General features: G+C 37.9%; 4 protein-coding genes across 9 annotated transcripts; 2 read left to right on the top strand and 2 right to left on the bottom strand.

Annotated features, from left to right (window-relative positions):
• Window positions 1–1240: 1240 nt before the first annotated feature.
• LOC132170700 (protein RTF1 homolog) lies at window positions 1241–5888 on the bottom strand. 4 transcript variants are annotated; one of them, XR_009438987.1, is made up of 3 exons: window positions 5638–5888; window positions 1479–3586; window positions 1241–1349 (listed from the first exon to the last, which is right to left on the bottom strand). XR_009438987.1 is itself a non-coding variant. In XM_059581779.1 (2 exons), exon 2 carries the CDS (start codon window positions 3542–3544, stop codon window positions 1565–1567), a length of 1980 nt encoding a protein of 659 aa, XP_059437762.1. In that variant the 5' UTR covers window positions 3545–3586; window positions 5638–5888; the 3' UTR covers window positions 1302–1564. The 4 variants fall into 4 exon arrangements, 1 of the variants encoding a protein (XP_059437762.1); XR_009438988.1 differs by having other exon boundaries at window positions 5643–5888; XR_009438989.1 differs by lacking the exon at window positions 5638–5888 and adding an exon at window positions 5123–5338.
• Window positions 5889–6055: 167 nt separating this feature from the next.
• On the top strand, window positions 6056–10402 carry LOC132171306 (uncharacterized). 3 transcript variants are annotated; one of them, XM_059582592.1, is made up of 6 exons: window positions 6056–6257; window positions 6360–6574; window positions 7296–7460; window positions 7755–7990; window positions 8436–8699; window positions 10379–10402. In XM_059582592.1, the coding sequence occupies exons 1-5, from the start codon at window positions 6188–6190 to the stop codon at window positions 8677–8679; spliced, it is 930 nt and encodes a 309-aa protein (XP_059438575.1). In that variant the 5' UTR covers window positions 6056–6187; the 3' UTR covers window positions 8680–8699; window positions 10379–10402. The 3 variants fall into 3 exon arrangements, with proteins under 3 accessions (XP_059438575.1, XP_059438574.1, XP_059438573.1); XM_059582591.1 differs by lacking the exon at window positions 10379–10402 and adding an exon at window positions 9278–10353; XM_059582590.1 differs by lacking the exon at window positions 10379–10402 and having other exon boundaries at window positions 8436–9270.
• Window positions 10403–10452: 50 nt separating this feature from the next.
• On the top strand, window positions 10453–12702 carry LOC132171305 (uncharacterized). The gene is made up of 5 exons (XM_059582589.1): window positions 10453–10618; window positions 10724–10938; window positions 11586–11753; window positions 11832–12067; window positions 12258–12702. The coding sequence occupies exons 1-5, from the start codon at window positions 10549–10551 to the stop codon at window positions 12502–12504; spliced, it is 936 nt and encodes a 311-aa protein (XP_059438572.1). The 5' UTR covers window positions 10453–10548; the 3' UTR covers window positions 12505–12702.
• A 595-nt stretch (window positions 12703–13297) lies between these two features.
• On the bottom strand, window positions 13298–17120 carry LOC132168681 (wings apart-like protein 1). The gene is made up of 7 exons (XM_059579694.1): window positions 17102–17120; window positions 15675–16279; window positions 15009–15274; window positions 14538–14688; window positions 14237–14334; window positions 14067–14148; window positions 13298–13696 (listed from the first exon to the last, which is right to left on the bottom strand). Exons 2-7 carry the CDS (start codon window positions 16116–16118, stop codon window positions 13613–13615), a joined length of 1125 nt encoding a protein of 374 aa, XP_059435677.1. The 5' UTR covers window positions 16119–16279; window positions 17102–17120; the 3' UTR covers window positions 13298–13612.
• Between the last annotated feature and the right edge of the window lie 6 nt (window positions 17121–17126).

Genomic DNA, 17126 nt, shown 5'->3' with positions numbered 1-17126 from the left:
GATGGTGCAAGAAAACAAGACAAAGGTTCTAAGGATAAGAGCAAAAGAAAAACAAATATCAAAGGATGAGATTCATGAGAGTGAAGGAAGGTTAATAAAAACAAAATTATGTTAAAATATTACAAAATTTCTTATAAATTGACAAAATATTCCATAATTAGTAATACTTATCAACCATGGAGTACTTCCAATGGAGTACATGCCTGAGAGAGAGACGCTTCACAGTAATTCACATCAATCATAATAAATGGAGATTCAGAGAGATTCAATAAGTGATAGATAATCATGGCTCATAAATAGTTTGATTTTGAATCCCTCGGGGAACTACTGTCCCTTAAGTATCATTTTTCTTACCCAAAATTTATCTATAAAAATATGGGATACTATAACTTTTATTACAATTCTCTTACAAACTCACCTAACAATAACTTAGTGATGAAAAAATTAAGCAAAAAAATAGACTACATGTCAATTTATAAAAACTTGTAATAAAAGCTATAATACCCTAACTCGATAGGCATGCACACTGAAAATCATTCAGCGTAGCTGAGTATAAGGATGTAAAGGTGTCAAATTGCCTAAATTAACAAATTTATTGAAGTCAAGCCATGTGTTTCGGACTTAACTTGCTTCCCTTGGCGGGATGAAAATTTTTGCTATTAGACTATTCAAATTTTTGTAAAATTTGAATAGCTTAAGGAAGGGGCTGCACGGCATAACCCACTTACCTCAAATAACTTAGGATGTGAGACTTATTAGTCCATAACAGGTAAACCCCACAACCTTCATTTCTTAAACTATCTAAATTTTTTAAAAAATTCTAGTAACCTAATAACAGAAAATTTCAGTCTCTCATCGACATCCCTTTGCCATTTTCAACAACTTGGAAGTGCTTGCTCAAGAAAGTGAAACCAAAGTATTTGAAACTAAAACCCTAATCAGGATTCGACTTATTTAAAACTAAAGAAATTTGGACTTTCATTTCTATAGAACCACGTGAAATGTTGTTTTCCTGAGAAAGGCAAAAGCATTGATGTCCTTTTTTGGATTGTCGTACTCTTTTAAGGCATTTTTGCGACATCTATAAAATCCTCGACCAAGTAGAAAGCAGTCAACACTCGCACAAAAGCAATTGCTATAAACAACTTGTAGCAGGAGATTGGCAACCAAATGATGTGCTTATTTTAAGAAGATGGTGGAAACTGGAAATGGGGAATCACCAGCAATGCACGCTCGCACAAAAAAGAACTAAAATTTCCATTGGCACAGCATCAGTCGAGAAAAGACAAGTAGACATAACCTCAATATCTGAATTTCTCCAACTCTATTTCAACTAAAATCTTCGGTTTCTGCAGATACAAAATGATTATAGGATTGATTATGACCATTAAAGCTGGATTCCACAAAACAGAACCTAATAGAAGTAAATATGAGGAGAGCTTGTGCAAGAAAAATTGTTCGAGGACACAAGTGTTTACCTTACAAATCTGCAATTACTGAATCAATTTGACTCAAGAAAGCACATAATGAAGTCATTTATCTGACATGACTGTGGAACAGCATTTCAGAGAAGCCCTCTTCTTCTCTTATAGTCACTAACTGTCAGGGTCAGGGCGTGCCTCCTTCCGTCATTCTCCGGGACTTTGCATCCAACCGTTGCTTCTATTCTCTGTTTCCTGGCCATAAATCCAGCCTGAGCTCCCTGCGGGCCACCAAACCTCTGAAGTGCAGCCAATGAAATCGGCAGCTCAAAATTATGCAGAATATTTGACACAGTCCCTTGATCCACAGGAGCACTAGTATCAACCAACTTCCCCGCGTCAGCTGCAGCTTCTAAGGCTGCGGCTGTAGCTTCCAAGCCAAATTCTGAGGTTACCTTATCTCCAGCCACATTACCGTTTGCAGTGGCAGATGCACCAATAGTATCATCGTTTGCCACAGCGGAGGCGGCTCCTCCACCGGGCTTTGCAACATAGTAATTCCTTGACCTAGTCCATCTCCTTGAAAAGGGATCATAACCAGCCTCCCCCGCTTTCAAAGATGTGTTTACCCGTTTCATTTCCGACGCATTTTTGAAATTCTCAACCCTGTTCTTTCTGTTCATCTCAGCCAGCCTAATAGCCTTGTAATCTTTCTCCTGTGTTTGCCTGGAGGCATCTAATTGCTGCAATCTTGTCTTGATCCTCTCCACCTCAGCCTCATCATGCTTGCTTTGTGCAATGTCCAACTCCCTCCTCAGCCGGTCCTTCTCAGCTGCAATGTTTAATGGTCTAGACGAAGCAGATTTTTTCTCTTGTAACATCTGCTTCACAGTGGCTGCTGAGTAAACATATGAGTTGGTTTTTTGAATGGCCTCCTTCTTATCCAACACATCCTGTTTGATTGGCATCCGACCACCGCTTCGTTCTACCTCCCTAACCCACTGTTTATACTCTTCCTCCTGCGGTGCAGAGTCAGAAACCATAGCCATCTGCCACCTAGCAGCAGAGCTTTCATTGCCCCAAACAACATTTAGATACTTATATGTGTTTTTATTTTCTAGTTTGTACGACCGTTCAGGTTCTGTGGCATCAACATTCCGAACCATGCAGAGCCTATATATAGACCCAGACTTTGACCTCCCAATTCCTACCCTCACAAAGCAACCCACAATCAACTCCTCAAAGAATGGCTCCATAAACCATTTTGCAAGTTTTGACCTCCGGATAGTAATTTCCTTTATATCATCAAAAGATGGCACATCAGACCCCAGCATGCCCCTCTCGTCATCACTGTCAATCATTGCAGCATCTCCTGTTGACGCATCATCATCACTGTGGGACCTACTTTCACTCTCGCTCTGACTAGAGCTGCTCAGACTTGCTCTACTGAAGGATTTTCGCTTTGGTGAAAAAGTTCGACCCCCTGAACTTCCTCTAGATGCATCTTTCAACTTACGGTGAGCCTCAGGGTCCTGCTGCTTCAACCGTTTTGCTCGCAATTCATTCAATGCGTCATCCTTGGCAGCTGACCGATCAGCAGATCTAGCTGACAAGCGCATACGAGATGGTGGAAGAAGTGGAGTCTCTTTTCGAGATTGGGTCGTCTTTCCACTCTCCCGCTTGGATCTTATTTTCTCCCTCAAATTCTTATCAATTTTCTTGGATGCTCTATCTGACAAGATCATCTCTCTTTCAAGTTCAGTCATCTGTGCAAGCTTTCGCCTGTCATCTTCATTCTTGTAAAGATCATCCCCAACATCAGATTCATCACTGGTGTCACCCTCACGATCAGAAACACCCCCATCGACGCCTTCTTCTTGGCTGCCCAGATCATCATCTCTTTCAGTCGGGTCCAACCTCTTTTTCAAAGGAACTTGGGATCCAGAAGGCTTTCGGCTAGGATAACCACGATCGTCATCCGAGTCATCATCCCTAGAGTCACTTCCACCATCAGAATATGAACCTTCACGTCGCCTTCTAGATGATGGATGTGAGTTCCGGTTTCTGCCTGCTGAACTGGTTCTTCCTGCAGCCTCCAGGAGCAAATTTTCTAGGTCTGCCATGATCTTCTATATCTTTGTATAAACTGTGATAGTTACTCCCTCCTGAAAAAGTTGCAAAGTGTTAATTAACTAGCTCAATGGTTGATAAAAGAAACAAAGTTGAATATGTACACAAGATATATCATAGCTTTGTTATGAACCATAAAAATTATTAGAATGCAAAGAGACAAGATCAATGACATACAACTTTTTCCAATCTAACGGCAAAAAACCATTTAACTTTATTTTCTAAAGAATTTTAGTAGATCCGAATTCTTTAATCAATTATGTTAATGGAACATCAAAGTGATACACAGCTAATCTCTCTCTCTCTCTCTCTCTCTCTCGCTCTCTCTCTCAAGTTCATCATGAATTGTATAGACTAATTCTATTTATTGACTATACAAGTGCAATCAGGCGGATCAATTCCAGTGTTCATTGACTTTTATGTTTCTAGCTATTCATACATGTGGAATTTCTAGTTTAGTCTGCCAAAACCCCTCAGCCACAGGATGCACAGTGTTATGCTCTATGTCACATACAAATGCAATCCCCCTATAATCTTAATCATTCACTCTTTTTATTTTGTCCTATTACTAGTCATTGACAAATAAAAGTCCCAAATTCACTACACTGAAAAGAAATAGAAAACATAATAAGTATTAGATATTGGGTAAATGAAAACAGCACGCCGTGTGCAAAAAAATATTTTTTTAAAAAAAAAAATTTGCACGGGCGTGCGGGGGCGTGCCACGCACGCCGCGTGCTGCCAATCACTGCCCTTAGATATTAATGCCATCTTGCAAATTTCTCAAGCGAAAAAGAAAAATCTTTAAAATTACTAATCATAATTGATATTCCAAATAACAAGCAAATATGTTGATTACTGATATTTTCTCCAGTAATAGCGAGAGCCCTCCAAACATGTCCACACAATACAGGTAACCATGTCCATTTATATGTTATAGAATCCATCAAAGGGGCAACATATTATGGATTGGGAATGCAACATGATATATAATTGGACAAATATATATTTCCTTCCCTTCTTCACAGATTCAAAGCAACCAAACAAAAAGTTATCCTTAATATTCCTAGCTGTTAACTAGTTAAAACATGTCTGAACCCAAAAGCTACAGTACCTTTGTTAAAAATCAATCTTGAGACAATCTTGAGATGGATTTAGATGCTCTAGCATCCATAAAAGACTTGCACGACATGTTAAGCCCACTTTTACAAAGAATTCAAGCATGCCCACGATTTTTTTTGTCTATGCAATTGAATTTTGGAATTTTTTTTTTTAAGAAACAAAATCATCGACAACATACCCAAGTAATTCCCCACTTTGTTAAACCTAAATTTACAACAAAAAACAAAAGAAGTTGGTGTTCATTAAAAAAAAATATATATATATATATACACAAAATTACCTAAAATCCACTTCTAATACTGAACACACAAAAAAACTCAAAGCAGACCAAACAGGACCCTGAAAATCACAAAGATCGGTAGTTTTTAATCCCATGGAGCTAAATTTCTCATAAACATAATCTAAAACAAACCCTAGCGAGTAAATTGGGCATAGATTGTGATACATACCTCATTCGAAGACTACGTTGATGAATCTCAGATTCTCGTACTTGTGGTGTACTCTTGAGAAAACACACGGATTTTGTTTAGCTGGGCTCTCGAGAAAGTTTGGATCGACGGGATTGAAGGTACTAAAGTAGCTTAAATCTAGACACAGTACGAACTTATAGCACTTCCAAACTTACTTATTTTTCAGATGTGTCCCTGAAGACTTCTGAAATTAGATTTCATCCCAACTTTTGTTTGTTTCACGCATTCATAAACTCGTGATATATATATATATATATATATATATGCTTCATTGCAATAAAAACCCCATTCTTGGCCCATAGAAGTATACGCCGCATCCTTCATTTATTTGACTTTATTTTAGTTTTCTCACAACTCACTATGCCAAAATTTTAAAATTTCAAATTTCAAATTAAAAGATGCTGATTCCATAATTTAGGGAAACATAAATAAAGTATTCACATTAAATTTATATAATTTTTTTTTTTTTGGGTTGAGGTTCTGGGTTTATGTACCTTACGTTTCTTGCAGTGATAATCGTGGAGGAGAGACGCCTTCCAGATTTGAGAGAAATCACCGGCGACGGTGGATTTGAGAGAGAGCACCGGATCTGTGGGAGAGAGAAATTCGGTTGACGTCTTCGGATTGTCTTCGGAGGGGAGAGAGTTGTCGTCGTCGGAGACTCGTCGGAGAGAGAGATTAGGGTTTGGAGAGGGAGAGGGAAACCTCACGTCTGACGGGGAGAGGATATTTCAATCCTTTCGTTTGGTTTTGTGACAAAAATAAAAAATAAAAAATAATGACATCTTCATCTGCCACGTCATCAAATACGGTCAAATATGGTCTTTTTATAACATATCTCTTATCAAATAAATATATTCCTTTTTTATTTTATAAAAATATACTTCTGTTTTTTTTTTTTTTTTAATTTCCAAACACCCCAAGAAGGACAGAAGAGAATCTAGCTCTGATAATAAGTTAGAACTGAGGAGGAAGAAGAAGAAGAGGAGACTCAGTTCAGTGGAAGGAAGTAAACCAACGCTCTCAGCTCTCAGGCTATAGAGAATGGACAAAATCCAGCACAAGTTCATCGACGTACGAGGACTGAAGCTCCACTTTGCCGAGATCGGAATCGGTCATGAAAATCAAATGCTACAAATCTTCATTCTCTGATCTTATCCTACACCCCATTCAATCTAACACCCTTCCTTTATTTTTATTTTTTTCATGTCTTCAGGTCCTAAGGTGGTCGTGTTCCTACACGGGTTTCCGGAGATATGGTACACCTGGCGCCACCAGATGATCGCCGTAGCAAACGCCGGGTTCCGAGCTATCGCACCCGATTACAGAGGGTACGGACTCTCCGAACCTCCGCCGGAACTCGAAAAGGCTGGCTTTGATGACCTTCTCGGTGACCTGCTTGGAATTCTCGATGTCCTTGGACTTGCCAAGGTATATTTATAGCTATAATTTGTTTGTTTGGTTGCTAAGAAAATATATGATAATGTTGAGTAATCTGCAACTGGTTGCTTGGAAGCTTGAGGCAATCAAGGTTCAATTCAAAGGGTATAAAGCAAAGCAAGGATGCTGACCCACATGCCACATGGCTTTTTGTGTGTCCTCTTTTTTGTGTTTTTTTTTAACACTAAAATGTTTCGGCTACAGGCTATTTTTGGTCTATGTCTTAAGTTTTTAACTTTTTAGGAAATAGATATGGTTTGAATTTAAGGATGATGATCCTGTTGTCTGAATAAGTTAGATATACGGGCAGTTCGGACAGTTTAAGAGAGGGATTGTAAAGTTCCCCTGTTTCAGGCAGCTTAGAAAGTAAAACTCACTTGTCTGGAACAGGTAAATCGAACATAATTGTGTTTTATATATGTTTGGCAATTGTTTATCTTTATGGAGAGCAATATTAGTTAGTTTATGACTTATTTTTCAAGCTTATGTTGGTCTGCAAAACGCTGTAGAAAGGCTGAACCATAAAGTTAAATCATAATTTTCTTTGTTTTTTGGAGATAAAGCCTATTTATAAAGTTAAGAGATATAATCTATTTGTTCTCACACCCACAAAAGACAAATCACAATCTAACATTTAGCAAAAAAAAAGTCCTATTTAGAGATTGTTTTGCATTTTAATCTCTCACTTCTCTACCTCATGTTATGTGCATAGGTTTTTCTTGTTGGAAAGGATTTTGGAGCTCGGCCTGCCTACCTATTTTCCATTTTTCACCCGGAGAGGGTCTTGGGAGTTCTAACAATAGGAGTGCCTTTCATGCCAAAGCGCTCTACATTCCATATGCTCCTTCCCGAAGGCTTCTACATTTCAAGATGGCGGGTATACAGATCCTTCCTATCTTAAGTTTCAGATATGAATGCACCGTTGCCCGTCAGGGTGCACTGTGCAGCCTAGTGGTCAAGGGGCGGGCTTAGAATGATCCATAGACTCAGACATCTTGAGTTTGATTCCGCACTATGAGTTCTCCTAGATTACCTTATACCACCATTCTGGCGGGTAGGGTCGTGTATCTTGTGTTTACCCTCCAAAGGCGGGTCCAAAGAGCCCTACCTTGATGAGGTTTCACATCATTTGTTACCTGCTTGAAACTTCATGTCTTTGAACCCTTTTCAGGAGCCTGGACGAGCAGAAGCGGATTTTGGGCGCTTTGACACTAAAACAGTGGTAAGGAAGATTTATATCCTATTTTCCAGAAGTGAAGTACCAGTAGCTGCAGAAAACCAGGAGATCATGGATTTGGTGGACCCATCTACTCCTCTTCCACCTTGGTTCACAGAGGAAGATCTCACGGCATATGGAGCTTTGTATGAAAAATCTGGATTCCCATCTGCGTTGCAAATTGCATATAGGTAATGAACTTATCCTAATTTGACAAAAGTGACCAAGAAGTATCTCTTATATTTAAGAGGATCTGCTTCTTCACTTTTGTGTTGTTTACCCTCTGGCCCGTAAGTCTGCAACTTATTACTTTAACATGATATTAGAACAAAAGTCTTGAATTCAAACTATGTCATTTTAGTTAAATATTTTACTGATTAAATTCTTCATTTCGTATCAAGTTAAACTTTTAGAATAAGTGGTGATTAAACATTAGAATTGCTAGCATCATTTTCTGAAAGCAAGGAACATTATAGTTGTTCATTGAATCAGTGGTTGTGACAATTTTGTGGAGTAATGTTGAGTATAGACGACTGAGATTGCAATTGTGATGGGAATCTCACTACTGATGAATTGGTTAGATTGTAAGTAGGGTAAGGATGCTAATTATTTTTTGTTGATATTGTGCATCAATAGGTCAGGTGAAAGCTTCAAAATAACAGATCCAACAGTGAAAGTTCCAGCACATTTGATAATGGGTGGTAAGGACTATATCCTCAAATTTCCAGGCATAGAGGATTACATAAAGAGTGGAAAGGTTAAAGAGTTTGTACCCGATCTAGAGATCACATTTTTGCCTGAAGGAACCCATTTTGTTCCTGAGCAGTCACCTGATGAGGTGAATCAGCTAATCCTCTCCTTCCTCAGCAAGCATGTTTGATCATCGACACTTCAGTTAAGGTTAGTTGTCAGCTTCGAGTTTTACTTGTGTACTTGTAAAATCTGAACATCAAGCATTTAAAATGTGTTATACAAAGACTAAAACGGATGAGGATCCCTTATTATTAGATTATTCGAATTTCACAGAAATTGGCAGTTTAAGAGAAGGGCCTACCTTGTCCTAGGCAGGTGAGACCTACATCTTAGGCTGCTCAGGGTGGATGGGTCCTACAACCCTTTTTCTAAAATTCGAGATTTTTGAAAAAATTTATTATTCGAATTACTAGCAATATGCAGCAAATATGAAAGAACTTTTACGAAACTCATCCATCCGAACTTGTCTTAGATGGTCCATCCATCTGTTTAGAAAGATGGGTCCATAAAGAGACTCACATTTGCTGCCAGATAACAAATTACTGAGAATCCGACTAAAATTGCCCATATCTCTGAGGTGGTCTAGACACGAGGCATATACTTAAAGGGTTTAACAGTAGATGGAAAACATCTTTTTCATACAAGGAAAACATTTCCCTGGCTGTTCTATTTGGATTGGACCACTAATGTTTTCCAAGTTCATAACTTCTGAGCCCATATGTCAGGCTATTGAAGCAGGTGCAGATGCCATTGAGGTACAAACCGGAGTCTAAAGAAATGGTCTCCTCCGAATAATTACCTCAAAATTAATTTTGTAAAATTCATCACAATGTTATTATTTTTTTTTTTTTGTTTAATTGAATAAGTAAAAGAGTTACAGGGACATCATAATGTGAATTGACATGCACACAATCTCGCTAAATGGTCAGCCGGTGCTGGTATTAGAGAAACCATTCTCATTTCATTTTACTGCACCTTTTTTTTCTCGTAAAACATTCAATATTTTTTTGATTGAAAGGATTTTTTGGTGTCTGATGATGATGTTATGCATTCCATCTTAATAAATATATTTTTTTTTTCTTTTAACATGTCTACATGAGAGGATTGAGGAGGTAAAAGAAAGAGCGGGATTCGATCTAGTGACCTGCTTTATAAGGCATAGTGTTCAACCAATTAAATTACCTTTGGAGACGAAATCACTAAGAATTGAGATTAACGAAAATCAAGATACAAGTACAATTAAAATTTGTAAAGAATCCAAACCATATTATAAACATAAAATGATACTTGACCTAGGGTGCGTTTGGGATTGCGATTTTGCAAGAATAATCTGTATTTTTAAAAGATATTGCAAAACGTAAGGCGTTTGACATTGTGATTTAAAAAACACTTAATTTAAAATAATAAGAAGAAAAAATCTGCGTTTTTTATTAGCAAGCTAGGAAGTGCTTATTTTAAAAGTGTCAATTTAAACCAAAATCACGATTTCGCATAATAAATATTTGATATATAACAAATAAAAATAAATAAATAAATAACTTTTTAACATGTTTTATCAAACGCTTTTACGATTATAAAATATAGCGATTTAAAAAACACAATTCTTAAAATCGTACTTATTAAAACCGCAATTTCAAACAAACCTTAATCATCGGAGCAATAAGCTATAAAATATGGTAATGCTAAGGCTAAACTTTAGAGTTTATTATGTAAAATCCATCCTTTCAAATTTTCCAAATCTCCACCTCTTTCTTCCACCAAATTTATTCTTAAAAATATCTTCCAAAAACAATATTCTAAAAAAAAAAAAAAAAAAAAAAATCCAGAGCAAACGAAAGGAGGAGAAGGGGACAAATCAGAAGGGTACACAACAACATCAATAAGTCAAACAGAACCTTAGAGGACAAAACAGAACCCAAGAAGGATCAGAGGAAGAGGAAGAGAAGACCCAGTTGGCAGTTCAGTGGAAGTCGGTAAACAGAGCATTTCTAAGAAAATGGACAAAATCCAGAACAAGTTCATCGACGTACGAGGACTGAAGCTCCACTTAGCCGAGATCGGAACTGGTCATGAAAATCCAATGCATACAAATCTTCATTTTCTAGTCTTATCCTACACGGCTACACCCCACATCGCTCATGCAATCTAACACCCTTCTTTTGTGTCCTTAGGTCCTAAGGTGATCGTGTTCCTACACGGGTTTCCGGAGATATGGTACACGTGGCGCCACCAGATGATCGCCGTGGCAAACGCCGGGTTCCGAGCGATCGCGCCCGATTACAGAGGGTACGGACTCTCCGACCCACCACCCGAACCCGAAAAGGCTTCGTTTCATGACTTTCTCGGTGACCTCCTTGGAATTCTCGATGCCCTCGGAATTCCCAAGGTAATGTATTATGTTGCTAGAATTTGTTTGTTTGGTTATTGACAATGAATTTCCGGAAAAATAGATATAATGGTGCTTTCAGTTTTTGCTGCTGTTTGCTTGATAAGAAAACACTTGAAAATGTTATGTTCGCCCATGAAATGTCTTGTAAAGAGATGCAAATGTTAGGTTGCCATGTGCTTGTGTAACCTATTTGTGAATTATAACTGAAGAATATCCGGTTAGTTATATTGGAGGAGTATTTTTGGAATTAGGATCACAATCTAACTAACCGGATAGTTATATTTGAACAAAAAGGGGAACAAGATATTCTCTTGTTCATTTGAACTAGAGAATATCCAGTTAGTTATATTTGAATGGGTATTTTTGTCTCCTCGTAAAGTAAAAAGACAATAATAGCCCTCAAATATAATTGAAATTGAGAGTATTCTATTCATGTCCCCTCAAAAAGTGAAAAGACAAAAATACCCTTCAAATATAACTAACCGGATACTCTCCAATTCAAATGAACTAAAGAATTTCCTTTTTGTTCACACACCCACAAAAGATTTAATCACAATCTAATGAGCAAAGAAAATTCCTATCTAGAGATCTTTTTGCATGCTAACTCTCTTAGACTCTTTCTCTCCCCCATGTTATGTGCATAGGTTTTTCTTGTTGCGAAGGATTTTGGAGCTCGGCCTGCCTACCTATTTGCCCTTCTCCACCCTAACAGGGTCTTGGGAGTTGTAACAATGGGAGTGCCACATATCCCTCCAGGCCCCTCTACATACCATAACTACCTTCCTGAAGGCTTCTACCTTTCAAGATGGCGGGTATACTTGTACTTTCCTCTCTTAAGATTTGGATATGAGTCCGCCATTAACTTTAGCTGCTTGCAATACTCTTTCCAGGAGCCTGGACGAGCAGAAGCCGATTTCGGGCGCTTCGATGCTAAAACAGTCGTAAGGAAGATTTATATCCTCTTTTCCAGAAGTGAAGTACCAGTAGCTGCAGAAAACCAGGAGATCTTGGATTTGGTCGATCCATCTACTCCGCTTCTGCCTTGGTTCACTGAGGAGGATCTCGCAACTTATGGAGCTTTGTATGAGAAATCTGGATTCCAAACTGCATTGCAAGTTCCATATAGGTAATGAACTGATCCTAATTCAACACAAGTGACCAAGTAGTATTATCATCATCTCCCAAAGGCTAGACCACTGTGATTGCATCAGGTCTGCCATTGCAAGAGGAGTCCCATTCCCTGCTAAATCGGCTAAGTTCTTTAGTGGGTAGTGGAGGCTTTGCTAATTACTTTTGTTGATGTTATGGATTAACAGGTCATTTGGTGAAGACTTCAGCATAACGGATCCAATTGTTAAAGTTCCAGCACTTTTTATAATGGGTAGTAAGGACTATGTCCTCAAATTTCCAGGCTTGGAGGATTTCGTCAAAAGTGGAAAGGTGAAAGAGCTTGTCCCGAATTTGGAGATCATATTTTTGCCTGAAGGAACCCATTTTGTTCATGAGCAGTCACCTGATGAGGTGAATCAGCTGCTCCTCTCCTTCCTTAGCAAACATGTCTGATCGTCGACACTTCAATTTCAGTGAGTTGTCTGTCTGTCAGCTTGTAGGCTGAGGTTTGCTTTCAATAAGAGTTTGTTGTACAGACACTACAACTGTCTACAACTGTTTGTTTGAACGGAGTAATAATAATGTAATATGTGATATTTGTCTTTGAAAGCTATGAAATAGTATGCACATCCATCCTCTATGGTTTGACCATGTCGGCTTTAGGTTTCAGTGAGAATGGTCCATTTGAAAGGATGGATCCTAGCATTTGTGGATGTTTGGCCATCATTTTTTTTTTTTCCCTCTTATTGTCTTGTAGATCATCATGTTTAATTCTCTTAGTCATACAAAAAAGCAAAAAGACTATTCCTTCGAATGGACAACCATGCGGAAAGCAATAGTTTTTTTAGATAAATATAAATTTACACTAAATTTTTTTTTTTTTAAGTTGATTTCCAAATGATGCATCGTTCCATGCTATTTATTATTAAAATGATGATATGTCATTCGAAAACCAACTTTAAAAAAAAAAAAAAAAAATATTGAATGCTTGATTGCTGCAATCACAAAGATTCTTTTTGTTTTTATAGTTTTGGTTAGATCCAAGTTTTTGAGCAATAAATCTTCTAAAATTCATGTTAGTTCTTTGGTTTATGTCTTCCATGGGCAGGCCTTTGTATCACTGAGAAAGCCTCTAAAGGTGTGGTGGCTTCCATGGACCATGCAATGCAAATATGGGAATGGATTGGGTCCGAACATGATGGGTGACTCATCTCGTCTGAGGACAGCATGGGTCTAACAGAGTACATGAATGAGGTACAAACTGAATCTTTCATTCTACTATCAATTTTTCGTATACAAGCGGCTCAACCTGCACAAATGGTGCAAAAAGAGCTAAAAAAGAATACAATCTAGTAAAGAAACAAAAAAAGGAAAGGAGCCTAACAAGAAAGAAAAAAGACAAACAGAAGGATCAATCAGACTATATCACAGGCCTGTGGTCAGTTTGATGTAGTATGCATCCGCAAGGAATCTTGTTGTGACAATTGGTAGTCGTGATAACACTGCTGCATGCAGGAAAGAAACGTTGAGGCTGTACACTCTCTCTCTCTCTCTTGAGCCATCATGGCACCCTACATGATTCAATTACTTCACTCACAGCTGTATGAGTTTCCGGAGAAATCATGTTCAGCGTCAAATGAAATGCCTGGTGCAAGAGAAACAAACAAAAATCATATTATTATAGTGGAATCTCAAGGGTTTCAACCAGTCCATCATGGACATCATTAGTTTGGCAATAATTTATATATCACTGGGGGTACAAAGTTTGGGTTTGTTGATCGTGTCCACAATGTTAAATGGTCAGCAGCAAAATTATTTGATGAAAATATTCAATGTCGAGTATTCAGCAAATCGTGTCGAATACTCTAAAGCCCAAAGGGTTGTTATAAGCTAAAACAATAAGATGGTCCTCATTAATTTATTTCTTAATACACTAGATTTCATCATACTATTGATTTATCTCTAGTTTCAAGCTTCATCTACTTTAGGGCTTACAAGTCAAAAGAAAAACATACCACGAATCTCTCCAACACGGGTACAAGAATTGACAGGTTGTGATTTGGGAGACAGTCGGCAATAGCATCGCGTACACTCTTGCTGTAAACAGCAAATAAAACTTCTCCTTGAGAAAAGCAGAGATAAAAATGAATTAACAGAAAAGAGAATTTTAAAATGGCAAATCAACCTTTCAGTTGAAAGGAATGCTAGAAGAAGGGCTGAATAAGCTTCTACAATCATCTTCTCAGCTTCTTTCTCTCCTTGTAACAGAGCTGCCTCGTCATTCTGTAACATCAAACACTATGCAGATTTAGGTGTCAACTAAAATCAGATCCCTTCTGGCTACCCTGTAAATAAATCTGTTTTTCAGTCCTTCTGATATTTTCTTCTTTTGCTTTTGCTTTCCCTATTAATTCTACTCCTTCAAGGTAGCTATAGTATACTTCAACAGTCAGTTTCTTAAAAATTTGAACAGTTGGTCCACTCACCAGTGGCATATCTTCTCCTTCCCCAGCTCCCTCGCCTGCTCCTCTGTTGGCCAAAAAGATAGAGCACATAAGCGGGATTACATCCCTCTGACTCTCTTCTTCAAACCCTTCCAAGCCAGGCAAAGGAACAGTAGCAGCTGCAAGCCGTGATCTGCAGGAAACCTAATTGTTAAGTACGGATAAAATTTACATGGAAGCAAACTAGCAATTCACAAGAACAAAGAAAGACAAGCTTTCAGTGACTGGCATTAATATGCCAAGGAATAATACAATCAAGGAAATAATGAACAGACAAAAATTGGAAAAGGTACTGGCAATTAACTTGACCAAAACATATAAATTGAACAAGAATAGGGAAAGGGGGGGGAGAGGAGACAAATGCATAGTAGAATCACTATGGCAATTAAAAGTACCGACATCTCTAAGAACAACACACAAATGCAGGTGGATAAACAAATAAGAAGTAATAACCTGTTACGTCCATCTTTCTCTACCAAGTTCACAAGCAGGCCCAAAATAGCAACAAGAAAATCTAACTCTTGATCACTCAGATGTCTATCATTCTGGTGGTCAAGATCAATGCTTGAACTTTTCTCTTTTATCTCACTAGAGGGAGATGAGGATGAACTGAATGAAGGAAAGTGGGCAGCAATCAAAGAAGACATGGTCTCCAGCCCTCCACAGCCAGCAATTTGCTGACAGCCAACAGGATTGTCATTCGTTAAGTTCATCAGAACCTGCCAACAAGGAACACCAATAAAATTTATACATACTCTGTCTCAACACAAACCACATAAATCAGTTTCATATTTCGGTATTTCCCACGATTAGATGAAATGATCATCCTCCATAACTGAACGCCACAACAAATCAGCTGATGCATATTAAAGAACCCAAAAGTCACACTACAGAAGACATCTCATTTGTTAAAACACAAGACAGTATTAACAGTACCAGGAAGACTGAAGGTGCAGAAACGTCGATGTTCTAACAATAACATTGTCCGATATGTAGCATCCAGACAACAAACCCGATAACATAAACATGCTCCACTCGATAACATAGAAGTAAACATTGAGAACCACAAAAGTTAAGAACTGAAACATGGAAAGTTCAAATATTAAAACAGTGGAATACCTTAACAGCAGTAAGAAGACAGTCAGCTAGAAGCCTGGAACCCTCTTCATCAACAGCATTTGGACGGGAGAGTTCATGGCCATGATTCTTTCCATCATTACTTGATTCTTGTTGGCTCATTAAAAACTGAGATTGACACCCATCTTCCAGTTCTCTATATGTTACCCCAATTTTTCGACTTCGAGATGGTTTTTGCTTCCCAGATAATAAGTCCCACTTAGAGGGCTCAAACTCATCTTCATCAAAAGCAAAAGGATCCTGGCTGTTCTCTAAGAGTTCAATCTTGGCATCTTCCAGAAAGCTCGGTCTCTTACCAGGACCAAATTGCTTGCTGGAACCATTATCAGTTACAAATGTTCCACTATTTGAACCCCTTGAAGTCCCACCTCGCGAGCCAGACGTAGAAGAACTGACTCTTATCTTTAGTGAACAAGTATCAGACATAGATGTGCTGGTAGTCTCAGAACTAGATATAGAATAATCAAACCGGGTAACTGGCAACCATTGGCTGTTGTCAGATACATTGAAGCTCTTCTGTGAGGAGGTCCTCTCTGAGCTACAGCACTTTCTAGAGGAATTGACCGGAAAAGTCTCATTGCTGCCAGCTGCAATGAGAAGAACATTTTAAAAATCTAGGTCAACACAATTTTGTCATATTAAGGATTACAGAGCAGTAACTGACAAGCAGCCAGAAGCTGTCAATTTAATTTTACTGGACACTTCTTTATGCCCATTAAAATTATAATAATAATTCTTTTCATAAAGATAACATGAAAGACTTCTTTTTCCAGGAAATAAATACGTTTTTATAAATATAATGAGACGTGATGAAATTGACATAAAATGGTACTTGTATAATGATATGAATCACCCACATCAATCTTTATTTTTTCCCAATAACACAGCATCCTCCTTCAAACTCCACCATGCATGATACTGACACGCAATCAAAAAAGTAATCTATTGTACATCTTCTCAGCAGGGCAAGGCTCTGTGGATTACAACAGCCTTCGTATCCGTGGCTGACTAATTATTACAAAATCAAAAGCCAGTTAAAACATGAATTTGGTTGCTTATTTATCCTATTTTCATGTTTATAATTTCCAGAAGATGTTATAATTGACCGCTTATTCAGTTAAACTATTGAAACATTAACTATTTCTACTAATGAGCTGGTTTACAATTGACATCTTCAAAGAGCAATCTCGTACAGATTTACTAAACTTTTCTTGTTTGCACATTATGAAGAGAAGATATATACAACTGCTCTTCTTATTCAAATTTAACCTCAATTATTCATGACAAATTTTACAAAAATTATACCAAACATACAAGCTGTCACATATTGTGATATGGGATCCAAATTCCAAAAATACACACAGGAGAGAGAGAGAGAGAGAGAGAGAGAGCAGTTGGCGACCAAGTACCTTTGTTGTCTTCAAATAAAGCCAA

The sequence above is a fragment of the Corylus avellana genome, chromosome ca2 (genome assembly GCF_901000735.1).
Source record: "Corylus avellana chromosome ca2, CavTom2PMs-1.0".
Classification (NCBI taxonomy): domain Eukaryota; kingdom Viridiplantae; phylum Streptophyta; class Magnoliopsida; order Fagales; family Betulaceae; genus Corylus; species Corylus avellana.
Note: the sequence above shows the minus strand (reverse complement) of the source record. Positions and strands in the feature narration are given on the sequence as shown.

Bases quoted from the DNA above. Each gene is read 5' to 3' on its own strand.
- LOC132170700 (XM_059581779.1), bottom strand. From the start codon at position 3,544: ATGGCAGACCTAGAAAATTTGCTCCTGGAGGCTGCAGGAAGAACCAGT.
- LOC132171306 (XM_059582592.1), top strand. From the start codon at position 6,188: ATGGACAAAATCCAGCACAAGTTCATCGACGTACGAGGACTGAAGCTC. The intron at 6,258-6,359 runs GTCATGAAAATC...TCATGTCTTCAG, and splicing joins CTTTGCCGAGATCGGAATCG to GTCCTAAGGTGGTCGTGTTC. The intron at 6,575-7,295 runs GTATATTTATAG...TTATGTGCATAG, and splicing joins ATGTCCTTGGACTTGCCAAG to GTTTTTCTTGTTGGAAAGGA.
- LOC132171305 (XM_059582589.1), top strand. From the start codon at position 10,549: ATGGACAAAATCCAGAACAAGTTCATCGACGTACGAGGACTGAAGCTC. The intron at 10,939-11,585 runs GTAATGTATTAT...TTATGTGCATAG, and splicing joins ATGCCCTCGGAATTCCCAAG to GTTTTTCTTGTTGCGAAGGA. The intron at 11,754-11,831 runs GTATACTTGTAC...TACTCTTTCCAG, and splicing joins TCTACCTTTCAAGATGGCGG to GAGCCTGGACGAGCAGAAGC.
- LOC132168681 (XM_059579694.1), bottom strand. From the start codon at position 16,118: ATGTCTGATACTTGTTCACTAAAGATAAGAGTCAGTTCTTCTACGTCT. The intron at 15,275-15,674 runs GTATTCCACTGT...CCTTGTTGGCAG, and splicing joins GTCTTCTTACTGCTGTTAAG to GTTCTGATGAACTTAACGAA. The intron at 13,697-14,066 runs GTATGTTTTTCT...CTCTTGCACCAG, and splicing joins CCGTGTTGGAGAGATTCGTG to GCATTTCATTTGACGCTGAA.